Source organism: Sceloporus occidentalis, unplaced genomic scaffold (genome assembly GCF_023333645.1).
Source record: "Sceloporus occidentalis isolate IW3139 unplaced genomic scaffold, rSceOcc1.0.p SCAF_6, whole genome shotgun sequence".
Classification (NCBI taxonomy): Eukaryota; Metazoa; Chordata; class Lepidosauria; order Squamata; family Phrynosomatidae; genus Sceloporus; species Sceloporus occidentalis.
The window spans coordinates 117,584,055-117,600,756 of NW_028316986.1; the positions used below are offsets into that span (position 1 = coordinate 117,584,055).

At 38.9% G+C, this 16,702-nt stretch overlaps 1 protein-coding gene across 2 annotated transcripts in view; it reads left to right on the forward strand.

The window, feature by feature from the left end:
• Positions 1 to 14,104, forward strand: part of LOC149311292 (transcription regulator protein BACH2-like) — a 246,561-nt gene extending 232,457 nt beyond the window's left edge. For both annotated transcript variants that reach the window (XM_089530723.1, XM_089530724.1), the window contains exons 5-6: positions 10,041 to 10,247; positions 11,215 to 14,104. In XM_089530723.1, the coding sequence (XP_089386849.1) occupies positions 10,041 to 10,247; positions 11,215 to 11,691 (684 nt within the window). In that variant the 3' untranslated portion in view covers positions 11,692 to 14,104. The remainder of the gene's footprint in view (positions 1 to 10,040; positions 10,248 to 11,214) is intronic.
• The last annotated feature ends 2,598 nt before the right edge of the window (positions 14,105 to 16,702 follow it).

A 16,702-nucleotide genomic window follows, 5' to 3' on the forward strand; every position in this document is an offset into this window, starting at 1 on the left:
TCCATTTCAGCTGAGTAAACCCTATGTAGAGATACATTATTAAAATATAAAATGTAAGCTATACCAGTATGTAAAGTATGCAACCGGCTGGAAACTGGAAAAGTATTTTTAATGTCTTTGGGCCTGAACAGACAGGCCAAAATAAAGCTGCTTTGGGTCACTTTGGAGGTATGCTCTTTAAGTGACACATGCGTCCTAAGAAGCTGAAAGCCACGCCAAAGCCATGGTCCAGTCCTAAGGATTGGAGTGCATCTTTGGCACAGCGTCTGAACTCTTAAAATGCATGTGCCATTTAAACAGCATACATCCAAAGTGACCCGAAGCAGCTTTATTTTTGGCTTGTCTGTTCGGGCCTTTGTTAGCTAAGTTGTTTACCAAGCAGAAGAAGAATTAAGATAACCTTTTTTCATAGTTGTGGTTTTTTTTAATGGAATGAAAGGTACAGAAAGACATCGGGCTGTTTCAGTGCATTTAAGTTGTATGGCCAAATATTTTCTTTCAAATGAGGTAAATACGAGGCAAATAGGAGAGCCAGCATAATGCAGTGGTTTGAGTGTTGCACTGTGACTCTGGAGACCAGGGTTTGAATCCCTGCTTGGCTGTGGAAACCTACTAACCTGGGGTAAGTCATGCTCTCTCAGGGTGCATCTGCACTGTAGAAATAATACAGTCTGATACCACTTTAAGTGCCATAGCTCCATCTTATGGAATCCTGAGACTGGTAATTTTACAAGGTCTTTATTTTAGTCTTTTCTGCCAAAAAATGCTGGTGCCTCACAAAACTATAAATCCCTGCCATCTGTGAGATCGAGCTATAGGAGTTAAAGATGTGTCAAACTGCATTATTTCTACCATGTAGGTGCCGCAAAATATTAGTTCAGGGAGGGGGGGGGGGTTGCCTTTGCCTTCCTGAGTCTCAGAGGAAGGCAGAGGCCCTCTGAACTAATCTTTTGGAAGAAAGGTGGGATATAATACCATAAATAAATAAATAAAATTGTGCCAAGAGTAGCTGGTGATATATTTGCCTTAGGGGTCACCATAAGTCAAAAATGACTTGAAGGCACACAACAAAAACTGGCATATAGTCAGAATCAGATTCACCTCAGGCAGCCAAATGTGAAAATATTAAAGAGTAGAACATTGTTCATTACATCATTTGCATTTTTTAAAATCTCTCTGTGTTGTGAGGAGTGGGTGGGGGGACTTTGCCTCAGGCCCCAAACTATTTTTGACAGGTGATACGTATTGCTTAGCAGAGTTAGCAAGTTAATATACATATTTTTCTTCTTTCTATTTTATTCCACTCAGTCATCAAATGGAAAACAAAATGAAGAGTAAGACTTGAATGCAGAAAAGGATATATGTTTTAAGCTTTCAGTGCAACCATTCAACCACAGTATTGTAGAAAATACTGAAAATGCTGTACTCTTTGAGAAGGAACTGTTACTTTGTACATTGACTTAGAATAGGAATTCATCCTTGTTCGGTGTAAGCTGCTTCCCCCCAAAACCCCTTTCTCAAATACTTTTGGAGGGGTAAGTTTTTTTTAAAAAAAGTGGCTTAGTGTTTGTCTTTTTATGATATACTCCCTGGACCACCATGGGTAACATCTAAACCTAACGCAGTTTAAAGGCAAAGATATAGAGAATATTAAAGAAAGTCAGAAAGCATTAGTAGATTGTTTTCCAAGAACTGTTACTATCTAGAGGAATCTCATTCCTCTTGCCTTTCATTTTATATTTAAGAGTTTCTTCTTAACTGAGGCTGGTAAGTTCCTTTTCAAAAGAGCTCTTTCTCCAAGGCAGTGTTGTAAAACAATTTAGGCAGCCTTGGAGAATGTGGAAGACCAAGTATGAGCTCTTGAATGACAGTCTGAAAGTGTTTTTGTCAAATTGGATTACACATAACCATCCGTGTATATGCTGTCACATACAGAGCCGTAGAATAACCCAGTTAATACCAGAAGAGCTATGCTAATCTAAACCTGTCATTAATGTTTAAGACTGGGGTAAGAAATGTCTGGCCCTTGAAATGTTACTGAACTGCATCTCCCAGCAGCTCTAGCCAGTGTGGCCAGTAGTGAGGAATGCTGGGAGTTACTGTTTAACAACATCTGGAAGGCCACACAATTTCCAACCCTGATTTAGGGAAAACAGCAATGTATGAACACTGCTTAATATTAGGCCTCATTCCCACTTACTGAAAGATCCAAATCTCGATCCGGCTCTGCTTTGCTATGCCAAATCAATTCCAAAAGGTGCCTCATCCACGTATGAATGGGGACCTTTTGGAATCGCTGTTTTTTGGCATGGACCTTCATCCCCACCTGCTCCCTGGCCTGGCCTTGGCCCCTCCCCCGGCCTCTGTGCTCCCTCCCCCCGGCCCGCCCATGGCCCCTTCTGCACTTGCCTTGGCTCCTTCCCCGGTTGGGTCTGAAGTTGAGAGAGTGTGACTTGCCCAAGAATCACTGACCTACATGTGCAAAAAATGTTTGCACATGGATCTGCCTACATGCACAACATTTTTATATTTTCATTTTTGGACTTTTGGCAGTGAAGCCAATTAATGGAACATGAAGCTACTGAAAACACCTAAATGCAGGATTTGACCTGGGACAAGGTTGGAGGGGGACAATATAGATAGACTAACATTGGTTGCAATTTGAAATATATTAGGGATTTTTGATTGAGAATCCAAACCAGCTTCAGCTCCATCTCTGATCTGCTTTCTTAACGGTGGAATATGTTAGCTCTGGCATAAATGACTCTTTCTTGGAAGAGTCTTCCTTCCTGACCTGCAGTAATGGTATAATAGTGAAGTACTCTGCAGTGTTTTGCATACTACTATCTCAGCCAAGTGGCACCATGAGAAGAAAAGCAACTGATAATAATTCAGGGGGTGTTGCAAAGCTTGTACCAACCCCATAGCTTTATCCCGATCAGTGGGAGGGCTGTAATTCCTCTGCAAAATACAAAGGTTTCAGGGAGTCCCACTGGTGCTAAAATCTCAATTACAATTTGGTGCAGTCCAGCATCAGATTTATTTATTAGATACACACACATACACATACAACACATACTGTGTATGCCTTCCATTTTTATTATTTATTTAAAGTATTTTTGTATCACCATCCAGCCAGCAAGTATTCACCTCTATATATTTGAAACAAGCCCCTTAGTGTGAATTATAAAATGGCTATAGTTGAATTGCTATAGTTCAGGGGAATAGACTACAACCCTCTAGCAAAGAATTCCAAGTGCCTCACCAAACTACAAACGCTAGGATTCAATAGGATGAAGGCATGGCAGCTAAAGTATAACTATGTAGTGTATGAAAGCAGACCTTTTAAATACCTCCCTGGAATCACTTCTCTTTTGGCACGATTGTCATCCCCACTAGTTTGCACCACTTCAAAATGCATGTCAATCATCTGTGTGTCATCAGTGACATAAGTAGCAGCCCGGGCAACCCAGTTTGGGAACTATTATATTTTTTTAAAAAAATTGATGATGTGATTCATGATGATGTGGTTTTGCAACTACTTGCAATCAAAGTGAGGCAAAACCAATGAATCAAATCTTCTATTAATTTTTTTTTTATTTTATCGGGTGATCCAGGCATGACAGGGTGGAGAAAGACCCCCACAGATCCTGTCCAGACCCCTGCCATGTCTGGATCACCTGATCCAAACATGGCAGGGGTCTGGATGGGACATGTGGGGGTCTTTCTCTTCCTTGTCATGTCTGGATCAGGTGGGAGAAAGACCCCCCGGGGGTCCCATCCACACCTGGATAACCCATGGGAGTCTTTCTCCCCCTGTCATGCCTGAATCACCCGATCCAAGCATGACAGGGGTCTTTTTTAAAAAATAAATTCACAGAAAATTTGATTCATTGGTTTTGCAACTACTTGCCTTTGCAATTAAGTTGGTACATCAGTGAATCAAATTTTCTTTGAATTAAAAAAAACATGCACCCATAGGTCACACCACAAGTACAAAGGCAGCAATGAAAGAGGCGAGGGGGAAATGGTAGATCTGCCAAAAACTGGGGAGAGAAGATAAACACTCCTTTGCTATTAGTCCCACCCCTCCAGAATGATGTGATTCAGATCCTTCGTTCCCATTTGTTGAACACGCTCCAGAATCTATTATTTCCACACAAAAACGGGTTTTTTGCATTCATCACGATTGAAATCAATCACACCAGGATCAGAACCAGTTTCAAATGGGAACGACTATCACATAAACCGATCAGAAATGTGCTTTATATCATAGTGGGAATGAGCCCTCTGTCTACTGAGCATGCTTAGTCCACTGGAGAAGTAGAAGTTTCTGATTTTCTTTTGTGGGACATGGACAGTACATTTGTAAACCTTGAGGTTCTTCTAATTTAGCTGAACCCCCCTTTGCATTTATGGTGCCCTTTTGATTACATAAATATCTGCAGTTGGGAAATGAATTCAGCATTAGTAGGAGTGAGATATTTAGCGGATGCAGGCATTACTGGTTTGAAACATTCACTGAGTTTTGGACAGCTTAGGCAAGTCCTTTGAAGCTTTTGTGTTCTGTGTATGTTTACATGCGTCACTGGTATATGGAATCTATGTTTGAAGAGGTTAAGGGAAGCTAAGATACTAAGGAAGAGGCTAAGGATACAGAACCTCCCAATCAGCACATATACACCCATGTCTAATTTCACCTTGATCTCCCGTCACTTAAATAAATGAAATCAGTCCATGCATTAGCTTTTAACCCATGAGCAATGATACCATTCAAGAGAGCATAGTCTGGGGACTGCCAGCAACCTGGTTCACAGCCATAGTCTCCTTATTTTCTCTCTCTTACTTTATTTCTCAACCTCATTTCTTATCACAGCTTGTTTTCCTTACATGGGAGATGAGAAACATGGCTCTCTAGATGATGTGGGGCAACTCATAATATCCCTCACTGTTGTTCTGGCTAGGGCTGATGGAAGATTCAGTTGAATAACATTTGTAGGGTCACAGGTTCCTTCTGGAAAGGCCTTATACATGTTGTAGCTCAAGTTTTAATTCAGTGGTTGTCAACTTTGTGCCTCCAGATGTTTTTTTACTTCAACCTAGTCGTAGCCAACATGGCCACTGATGAGGAATTCTGGGAATTGTCCAAAAACTGAGAACCCACAAGTTGGGAGCCATTATTGGAAAACCTAATGTTCCATTTTTATAACAAAATTTATAACAATCAGGGATTTGTCCTCCCATCTCAGATGCTAACACAAACAAATGATACTGTTAGCACCTTATCATATGTTTAAAGTTACTGTAGTCTTTTGGGAGGTCAGACACACACACACACACACACACATCATGTTCTAAGTCACAAGTGGAAAATGTGTGGCTCTCCAGATCTTGAACTGCAACTCCTAGCATCCCTTAGGCAGCATAGCCAATGGCACAGAATGCCGGAGTTGAACTTCAACACCATCTGCAGGGGCGCATGTTTCCCACTACTGACTGAGGTGTTAAGTTTATAGTTCAGAGGAACATCATCTTATCATTATCAGTAGTTAGCCGTCTGCAAGCCAAATAGTCCACATCACCATATCTAAGGTCAGCTTTTGTGTATTTACACAAAACACTGTTTCATTTGGCAGCTTTTCCTTTGTTTTTCATGCAACACAAACTGACCTGTAAGGTTATATGTTTTGATATGGTGCCATTGTTGAGCTTCACGGGGGTTCATGAGAGTGAACCTTTGGGTTGCCCTATCATTGAATTGATTAGGTTTTATCCAGATTTTAGCTATGCCACCTGGTAACCAACCATTTGCACCATTAGCCAGCCTTTCCTAGGTTTGCTTTGCTTTGTTTTTCCTTAAAGCAGTTGTTTGGGCTTTGTAAAATCAGATATAATGAGGCAAAATATACAGTTTAATTTTGTCCATTTGTTTTGGGAGAAATAAGCCTATTCTCACCCTCTAGTGGTTTTAGCTTAACACTGTGAATAGCTTTGGGAAATCTAGCTAGACATCAAGCATAGAATGACACCCCCGTCTAAAAAGGGACTTTTGTGTTGCATTTGGGAGCTTGGTGGGGGTCATGTTCCTTGGTGAATAAGAGATCCGCATTATTGAAAACAACTTAAGAATCCATTTTAGTGTATCTATCATTGAGCCAAATTATATCCATTCCCACAGCAAAAATGAGAGTTTGTGCTTTTTTAAAATTCGGGCTTTATTTTATGGCCCCAAAATTCATTATAGATTGTCAGTGTACCTTGGTAATTAAAATAAAATAATTGTATTATGGGTCTGAAGTACTGTGGTAGAGAGAGAGAGTAATTTTGTTATTCCTATTATTATCATGAGTAGATGCAGTTTAGGTGAGATCTGGGAACTTGATTGTAACAGTGCCATTGGGAAGTATGGTTATTTGCTTTCCTATCCATGTGGGAAAATTGAGAGTCTGTTATGAGTAAATGGGTGAACAGAAATGTTACTCACCCTTTCCAGGGCCTCTTCTGGAATCCACACAGACCTTTCACTCACATTTCCTTTTTGAAAACTACACCAACATATGTGCAGGTTGAGCTGAAGGGCTCTTAAATCATGTTTTCAAATATTGCAGTAGACATTGTTAACATCACTTCTACCAATGACTGACTTGGTATGCCAGCTAAAAATGCCCCCTACTGAAATGCCAGGCAGAAAATAGCTCTTCATGTGTTTTGAATTTTGACAGTATTGACAATACAGTACATTAAGCACTGTATTGATTTTTAAACTTAGCAAGGTGTGGAACTGTTGGCATTAGCATTGAGTCATGGCAGTTAAAAGAGGCGTCAGACTGGATTATTTCTGCAGTGTGGATGCAGTCCTAGTTTCACAGATCACAATCTGCATTTCTGCCTTCTTAGAAAAGTTGTCATACACATAAGTAAACATAGAGAAAAGTTGTCATACACATAAGTAAACATAGGATCCCCCTTTAACAGTATGTAGAATTTCAGCAAACACAGTTTCTTATGTAAGGTTAAAGGCAGAAGTCCTATTGATGCTTGTTATGCTTAGCCTTTGTTTCATCCCTGTCTGATAGCTACACTCTTCCAAAACGATATGAATTTTTAAGACCTCTAGGGAAGGCCCGCGTGGATTTCCCACTCCTGATTTAGGCCATAGTATTTATCTCCATATACTTCCAGAGTTGCAAGCAAAATATTAAAATCCACATTCAAATATCAAACAATGCTTCTGTAAAGAATATGGGAAGAGACAAGAAACAAGTATAAGTGGCTTTTCTTTTTGTGCCACCTTATCTAAGCATAACTTTTCTTTTGGCGTGTATTATAAATACATAGCACCACCTTGTGGCCATCAGAAACACCGGCACACAAACCCAAATGTGTTCCAGATGGATTCCAGAGTTGTGATGGCAAAAAGGCAAAGACAGCATGATACCACAGGAATTAATTGGCTCATTGTAGTAGGGCCAAAGTCCATGAAGACTAGTGGATCAAATCAAAATCATTTGAGTCTAGCATCATGTTTCCAACAATAGCAAACCAGATGCCCCTGGAAGCTCAGAAGGACCTGAAAGTAATGAATATCATGCCCCAGGATCTGAAGGTCATATCTTATCAATATTTTTCTGAACATAGTGATTTAATTCAAATATATAGTCGTGTTAGTCTGTAGAATCTATGTAGAAAGATCTTGTAGCACCTTTGAGACTAACTGAAATAAAGAAGTTGGCAGCATGAGATTTCGTAGACTTCAATCTACTTCCTCCAATACGCTGATTTCAATTAGCTATTGTGGCCAATAACTGTTGAAAAAACCTTTCCTCCCTTGTAGAGAGGTGGGACTTCACCACCAGGCAGATGAGCTTTGGAGTTCTTGTTAATATTGTGGCCAAACATTAACACCTGCCCAGTGCCATGAAAGGGATCATTTGGATTAGTGACCTTGTTGGACACTTTGGGCATTAGCTTGGCAATTTGAGGCTGTGAAAAGAAATTAAGGCTGAGAACGGTCTGGAGGAATGATTTTTCTGTGTTATTTACCTGCTTGCACAGTGCTCATAGCTATTATGGGGGGAGGGGGGTCACACTTGTGTACTTCAGTTTTCTTTGTTGGTTTCTCATCTTCCATCAATCTCAGCCTGGAAAGGGTACATCCCCACCCAGGTTCCCCATAGATCCAGTGATGAGGACTAAATTTGATTGCTGGCTGAGGGATAGGTGTGAGTTGAATTTGTTTGGGGGCTCAGTTCTGCCATAGGTTAAGAGGGGGTGCTGGACTCCACCAGCAAAAGGGCTTGAGTGCTTCTCTGTTGCATAATTTACCACCAGTGCAGCTTATGCTGTAGCAGAAATGTGTGTCCCTCTTCAGCACTGAAAGAATTCTTGCGAGGGGCTGGTACTACATCCAGCCCCGACCAAGACATCCCTAAATCTTGCATGTTTTTCCCCACCCATTTAATAAATGGATCATAAATACATCACTTAATGTTAGAAGTTAATTGTGCTTTGTTTGAAGAATTTTCTGAGCGGTATCCATGTTAAATCTGTCATGGCAAAAACATCAGAGTGTCTAATGGCACCTTGAAGGCATGTCAGGTTTTTGACATGAGATTTTATGCTCTGGAGTCCAGGTATCTTATGTGAGGTGAGCTGCAATTCATAAAAGCTTAGGTCAAATCAAACTTACTAGTCTTTCAGGAAATACCTGGTTCTTTGTGATCCAAAGAAGTATTTCCTTATATGTGTGTATCCTAGCCCTGCTGCTTATCAGTTCCATTGACTGACCTCCATTTCTATTTTTAAAAAAGTAAAAGGTTAGTAAAGGGAGATTGGAGAAATAGAAAAGTGTGATTACTATTAGGTTTTAGGGTACACCACTATCTTGACCATTTTAGTTGCCCTTTTCTATACCTCTTTCTGGTTCTAAAACAGGGTAACCAAATTTATTCCTAGTATTTTACTTTGATATGTACAATTCTGTTTTCAATCTTTTTCCCAACCACATTTGCTTTTTTCCCACCACCATTACACACACAGCCAATAGTATATGTCCATCATGCCAAGCATTTCTTCCTAAGCATTTTGCAAGCACTTTAAACTCCATCAGTAAACAAAATGAAACAGAGGTAACCACCTGCTTTGATGTATAAAATAGACTGAGAAGGTGATAAATATCTAATGGTTGGATGGTTTATGCTGAAAGCTCTTGATGCCACACTAAATCAGATAGGCTTTTTAAAAGGAGCAAGTACATTATTGTCATGCAAGACATTTGACCAACCATTATCACTGTGTCTCCTCCTCCAGAAGCATTCTGAAAATAAAACAGTTATTTATCCTTTGGGGAAAGCATTTTTGCAGTCTTAGTGACCTAGGAAACACTGTTTGTTTCACTGTTTGTTTTTTGTGGTTATCTTGTATTAAAAGATAATCATGTTGTATTAAAACATCACCAGAGTTTCTCAACCAGTATTCTCTGAAACCCTAGGATTCTGCAAGAGGTTGCTAGGGGTGTCATGAGAGATTGTGACTGGGACAAACTTGGTTTGGGGCTGTAGATATAATAATTTTTATGCAAGAATTTTCTCTGAGACCTGAAAATTATTTTGAAGGATCTTCCAGGGTAAATTGAGAAAGCTTCATTACGTTATCTAGCCTCAATAAGGACTGTAAGTGGTCCTAATTTTAGGATTAATGGCTAAATTTTACTCTCCATTTTAAAAATACCTTATTGCTTACTAATAGAGTTTATATTTTGAGGAAATTGATTGTTTTTATATATGAAAAATACAAGGTTGTGTAGAGCTAGAAGTAGTGTTCCTAGTGTTATTTTATTTAATACACTGATGGAATATCAACTTGAGGAAGATGTACTACTTAAATTCTATAGAAATACAAGTTGCCTAGAATGTAGTAGTTAATACTGATAAAGTTGTCAATCTTACATTGTTTGAATAAAACCACAGTATGTGAAGGAGCCTGTTAAATACTTTGTTCATTAAGCAATCTGCCTTTCCTTTCTTATTTTCCCCTCTCAGGTGAAACTTCCATTTCCTGTAGATCAAATCACAGATCTTCCAAGGAACGATTTCCAGATGATGATAAAGATGCACAAATTAACCTCAGAGCAATTGGAATTTATCCATGATGTTCGGCGGCGCAGTAAAAATCGGATTGCAGCTCAGCGCTGCCGTAAGAGAAAACTGGACTGTATTCAGAATTTAGAATGTGAAATCCGCAAGTTGGTAAGTTGAATAGAATATTGATGCCAGTGAACTAACATTTTTTTTAAAATTAATTTTACGTCCTTCCTTTCTTCAATAATGGACCTCAAGACTGTTTTGGTTCATCAAGTAGCCTCCAGCCAGATACTGACCAAACCTGCTTAGCTTCAGCAATTTTGCTGCATCTCAGGCCATAGACCTATACCCCCACCTGCCTAAAGTAGACCCACTGAAATTGATGTGACTTGTTTGCTGCAACTAACTGGAGTCCCATTGGTTGTAGAGATCCTACTCTAGATCGGACTAATAGTGGTTTTGACCACATATAAAAGCCAATTCTGTGTGTCTCTCTTCATCATGCTGACCGGCCAATATGATGCTTCTCTCTTATGAAACATGCAAACCTTTCAAAGTCTGGAGTGATGGAAATGCTGTTCTCATATGCCAAAGCTTGAGCGGCACACTCCCGGTTCTGACATTATGAAAGAGGAAGTCAACAGGTTGAATTTACGACTCCCTTCATAGAGTAGAAGTTCTAAATCCTTCCATAGAGTAAATGAGATATTGGATCTCCAAGCCACTGGGTTCTTACTTGCTTGACTTCCTGCACACATTAGGAATGGATCTGACAACAGTTTTTTTTTCTATACACACCAGACTAGGGTGGCCAACCGAGATGGAGGAATTCTTCATTAGTATTACACTTCAGAATCACAGTGGCAAGATCATGTTCTTCTTGAATTCTACTAGGCAACCTTCTAAATCTTTATTACATAAAGGGAGAGTTGAGGGTGGTTTAATTTTGTTTTGTTTGCATGAGAGAACATTAAAATGTCTTTTAATTTTTTAAAAAATGACAATCAATGTAAAAATGTTCTCAAATAAATACATTTTGTTGAGTTTAAAAAGACAAAGGTTGATGTGCCATACTTTTCTTTAAAACTAACTCTTCCTTTCCTTGGTGTCTTCTCCCCATGCACTTCCCCAGGTTTGTGAGAAAGAGAAACTTCTGTCAGAAAGGAACCAACTGAAAGCATGCATGGGAGAGCTGTTAGATAATTTCTCCTGCCTTTCTGAAGAGGTGTGCAGGGATATGCAGAGCTCTGAACAGATCCAAGACCTGCACCGATACTGCCCTGTCCTCAGACCGATGGATCTTCCAACAGCAGCCAGAATTAATCCTTCGCCAGCCAGAGTTGATCAAACCGTAGTGACATCCCAGTGCATTGGGGAAGGCTTACAGTGCTGTTCGGAGCAAAGCCCGGTGCAACAGCTTAGCACTCACTGGCTTCCCAATAACATTTCTGACAAATGTGCAAGAGCCCTGGAGGGAGCTGACCAAGGTACTTATGTCGAGCACGAGCTTCCTCTAGAGCAGAATAACCAAACAGTGACAGTGGACTTCTGTCAGGAAATGACTGATAAATGTACAACAGATGAGCAGCCTAGGAAGGAATACACCTAAGTGGCCATATACCTTTCACGTCACACCTAGCAAGGTATTCTTCAGTCAGCCAGTGGCCACTTTTGTTTGTTTGTTTTAGATTGAAGAACATAATTTGGTGCACACTACAGTGGTCTTATAGCAGCAATACTGTTTTTAAGTATTCCCTCCTCTCTACAAGCAGGAGTTTATCTTCTTCACTATGGTGCTATCCCTTGCTCAGGCAAGGGAATAAAACAGTGGCAACACTGTCGGTTTCTTTTTTTTAAATTGTTGTTGTTGTTGTTGTTGTATTTTAATTTCATTATTCAACAGGGATGGACATAACACCTCTGAGGACCCAAACGCAGCTTTTTTTCTCAGTGGCCCATGTCACAAGACCCTAACTCAGGAATTTCCTCTGAATGTTCAATTTTTCATTGAAGACAGCTTCTTTACACATCAAAGTTTTATAGCTAAACTGTACATACTATATATAGTATATATAAAAATATATATCCATATGCAAAAAAAAATCCCTGCATGCCTCAATTTTTTCTCATGAAAGCAACTGGAAGTTTTCTGATTTCTATTGTATAGACAAATTCCAACATTCCTTTTTTTTTTCTTTTTTTCTTTTTTGGTCAATGCTAGAGGTAGTTTTTAACTGTTTTAATAGGGTTTTTTCCCACTAATCAGTTCACAATTCAGCAATATCATTCAGTTTGGACTTTATTTATAAAGTTTTAATGTTGGAAAATTATTTGAAATTTTGATATGGACAAAATTTGTGGCACAGCTGTCTTTTTTGGTGCCCGTTTTGAGCAAAGTGGGTTTTCCTCTGATTTTCTCATTGATACTGTAAAGCGATGGTCAACTTTGCCACTTGCACTGAGTCTTGGATCAAACCTCATTCCACAAATGAAGTTGTGACTTCTGTATAATTCATATATTGTATTCTTTGCTTTCCCAATTGTTTTTATTATTATTACCCTCTTTTATTAAATGGGAGGGGGAACCCAACATCACTCAGGAGATGATTATGTAGGGAAATAATAATCTTGCCAAATACGGAATTCACCCAGTAGTGTGAACTGAGGGTTTTCTGTATTCATCTTTTTATCCCCTTTCCCTTTTTTAAGCTTTCCCAAATCAAGTATAAATATGAAGTGCTTCTTCCCTCTGTTCTTTTCTTTCCTTTAAGAGTATTTGCTATTTGTAGAGCGTGGTTCAATATTTAATAAGATACTTAAAACTGTTCAGGGGCCAGTGCATGTCACTGATGTTAAGAACTTGAGAGCTTCAGTTAATAGCTGTTTACACCAATGAACACTTCTGTAGCTCTGTGAAGTTCAAACTGAGCTTGCCTCTCATTTCTTACTCCTTATATTGTACTAATGCTCTTTGTCCCTGCAAATGGTCCTGTAGGCCTCACCATATAATTCCATGAAACATCATCTTAACCGGGTATTAATTGCAGTGTTTTATTACACCAACTTCCCATTTACACTGATTCTAGATTCAGCCCCTTTAAAGTGTGGGGAATAGTGTACTTATGCAAGGTTTCTAGGACTTGGCCTGTAAACAGAGGCCTTGCTTAAAGCAATCCTTAACCCAAATGGTTAAAAACTATGCATTTCTGCAATAGCTTTGTTGCCCAGATACTAGAGGCACATGCATTGAGTTCCTCCCACCATACTGTACACTCTCATCAGCATGAAGCACCTTGTATCTCCAAGAGTACTTGTGAGACTTGTTTTAAAAGTACTGAAACTCAAGAAGAAATTGATAGTATTCAGACTGACCAGACTCACATATGCCAGTGTGCACTGAGGTGATTCTTCAGACAGAAACAGTTCCGTTGGTCAAACTGCCAAACTTGAATCCCCAAAACCCAGTCCGGATGAGTTGGAAACCTTCCTGTTCAGCTTTCCAAGCCACATGGAGGTCTGCAGGACAGAAGAGCCAACAGTTATCATGCTAACAGTTGAGGTCCAGTTGATTTTAGGTTATGATTGGGCAAGGCAGATTCTGCCTTTCAAACTCACAGAAAGAGATCTTCAAGAGGTTGGACACAATCCAGCAGGAACATCTGTTCTCCATCCCCATTGACAAAGGTAGAAGTTGATCAGTAGAAATGATACCACAAAGCCTCCATGGATTTCAAATTTTGTGTAGAACACTTTCTCGTTGACTGCATCTGCATTGCAGAAATAATGGAGTTTGACACTGCTTTAACAGTCATGGCTCAATACTATGGAGTCCTAGGTTTTGTAGTTTGTTGTGGCACCAGAGCTCTCTGACAGAGAAGGCTAAATATCTCATAAAACTACAAATCTCAGTATTCCATAGCATTGAGCCATGACATTTAAAGTGGTGTAAGCAGCATTAATTCTGCATTGCACATGCAGCCCTTATCTCTGATAGAAGGGGTCCTTCTGTGAATTTCCTTTCTTTTTTTTTTCTTTTTTTCTTTTTTTGGTGACTTCCTCTAGAGTGTGCAGGGTTGGTTCAAGCTATATTTTTATGGTGACATCTGTGGTTTACAGACTGGTACTGTTCACCTTTACTATGGATCAGACTGTGTTGGGACGCCACATGTACTTGACTGAGACAGTTTTCCCCCGCTCCGCCACCTAATTCTGACAATGTCTTCCTCCTTGCTAATATTTACACTAAACATTGTGGCACTCAGTAAATCAGCATTGGTTTGTTTGTTTGTTTTTCCCCCAAAGGAGGAATAGGCTCCCATTTTTGTATTTTGTTTTATTATTTGTTTAAGTAGACAGCTTGCCAGTCCCGTCACTGCCCTTGGCTCCGGATTCAGTACAGTGTCCCTGCCAACTAGGTGGTGGATCCATTGCATGTGCCACGTTTATTAACTGGGAAGAGTGTGATGTCCTTTTGCAGGCTGGAAATGCTATATTTTTTAAAATATATATATATATGTAAATATAAATATATAATTTAAGTATTAACCATTTCTGTAACATAAATAAAAACAAACTTATCTCTTAACTATTCATATATTTATATATGCCATATGGATGCTAGTTCCGACTTGCAGGGTGCCATTTTGGCACCAGGGTAGGAAGGCTTTGACTTGTTTTGAAAGCATAGCTATTTAATTATATTGGAAGCATACAAGCTGTGTACAGAAAATAAACTCTCTGAGAGTGAGGGGAGATGTGTGCATATAAGCGGGATGTCTTGTAATCTGTTGACGTTGCAGAGCCTTTTTGTGCTTTGCAAAGAGATCTTATCTGCTGTGAGATAGACAATGAGGCTAGAATTTAAAGCTACATGTGAATTGCATTATAGCTTCAAAGCCAGGTTTTGGCATTTGAGATTTTGTTGTTTAGTTGGCAGTATTGTTCAGATGTGGGGGCAGGGGTTGTTGCCTTTTTAAACATTTTAAGTGACCTCCTACAGCTAGTTGTGTTTTTAATGGGTATTCAGCCATGTCTAATCTAGCTTTCTGACATGAAGATTTACCATCACACCAACTCATGTGCAACTGGTACTTTTGACCTCATTCCAGTGGTTTAAATGCAATTGACAGAACATATTGTTCTGTATAACAGTTGTATTGACCTAGCTCTCTCATTGGTGCTGGGTCATGCTACCTTTCTTCTTTTTAAAGAGAGAATTTTTAAAAAAAATAAAAATAAAAATCCACAGCTCAGAGAAATCTGTTGTTTCAAACTTTTTAGGATGTTTTCAGTTTCACTATTTAGAAGTGACTGGTTTTTGTATTTGCTTCCTTGGACTATACGTATATTGCATGTAGTTCTTCAGAACCACATGTAGATTTTGGGTTGACTTCAAGGGAGGCATTTAGTTTCGGAACTGGACACAGATTGTCATATTTGAATTGCATTGGGCTGGAGGAAGATAAAAACAAATAACTGACCAACATACTCTTTGAAAATTAAAATAAGCCTGTATTGTTTAGCAGGTGTAAAAGCAGGAAACTCTTTATACCTTCCACTAATATTGATTCATAAAGTAATATTTTGTCTTGGTTTGACGTTTTTGTGCTAAACAGAAGCTACTTTTGCACTGATATAAGGAGCCTGTAGGGAGTATGTATTCAGCTCTGTCCAGTCTGTATCTAGTCCTCCTTTTTTATTTGCCTGTTCTATACTTCATGTTGCCAGAACACCTCATTTCATTTAGGCTTTTCTGCTTTTGTCAGGTGAGTATTATTACACTATGTAATATATTTGTGTTCTCTCGGGGGTGCCTTGAATAAAATTGAAGTTCATTGCAACCTGATTCTGGAACAAAGAGCTAGTTGAAAAGAAAAGACTCAAGTGACTAAAACATCCCAGTATTTATATCTTTGGCGTTACATAAAATGACTCAGGCATCAAGACTTCGATGCTGCAGTACAAAACTGTTGTTTTATATATTGTACAAGTAAATTATTCAATGTCTTTCTAAGGATATATGCTGCTTTTAAAGATGCACTATATATATTTTTGTTTTGGATCTAATCCACATTTGGTGTTTTTTTTTTGTTCCCAAGGAAATAAAAAAATAAAAACAAAATTCATTGGTTACACAAACCACTGTGATTAGTGTTCCAACTGCTTTCTCTTTAAAAGAGAAAGTAGGAGCTAGATAAACTTAATGAAGTGGATTCAGCTGCTGCTAATATGGTAGTTAAGGATTACATTCAACTCATTGCCAAATTAGTAATTTCAAAAGCTTTCCTAAAAATGTATAAGTATATTTATGTAGGGAGGTTTAAAATCTTTATGTCTTTCTCTAAGAGCTTTGAATAACATGATATTCAACAGTTGTAGTTATTCTCATCCCTGCGTTGTTGTGATGGGAAATGCTGTACCTATGGAACTTCAGTTTTCCTTCAGCTCTCTGAAATAAAAATGAAGTTTTCATGGATGGGATATAGTAACCCTCCTGATAACTGCTACATGTTGCTTTTTAAAAGTTTATATCCCAGAATCGGAATAATTCTAAAATGGAGAACTTTTGGAGCCTTTTATAAAAATGTAAGGTAACCTCATTTCTAGAACGGTAGTGATTT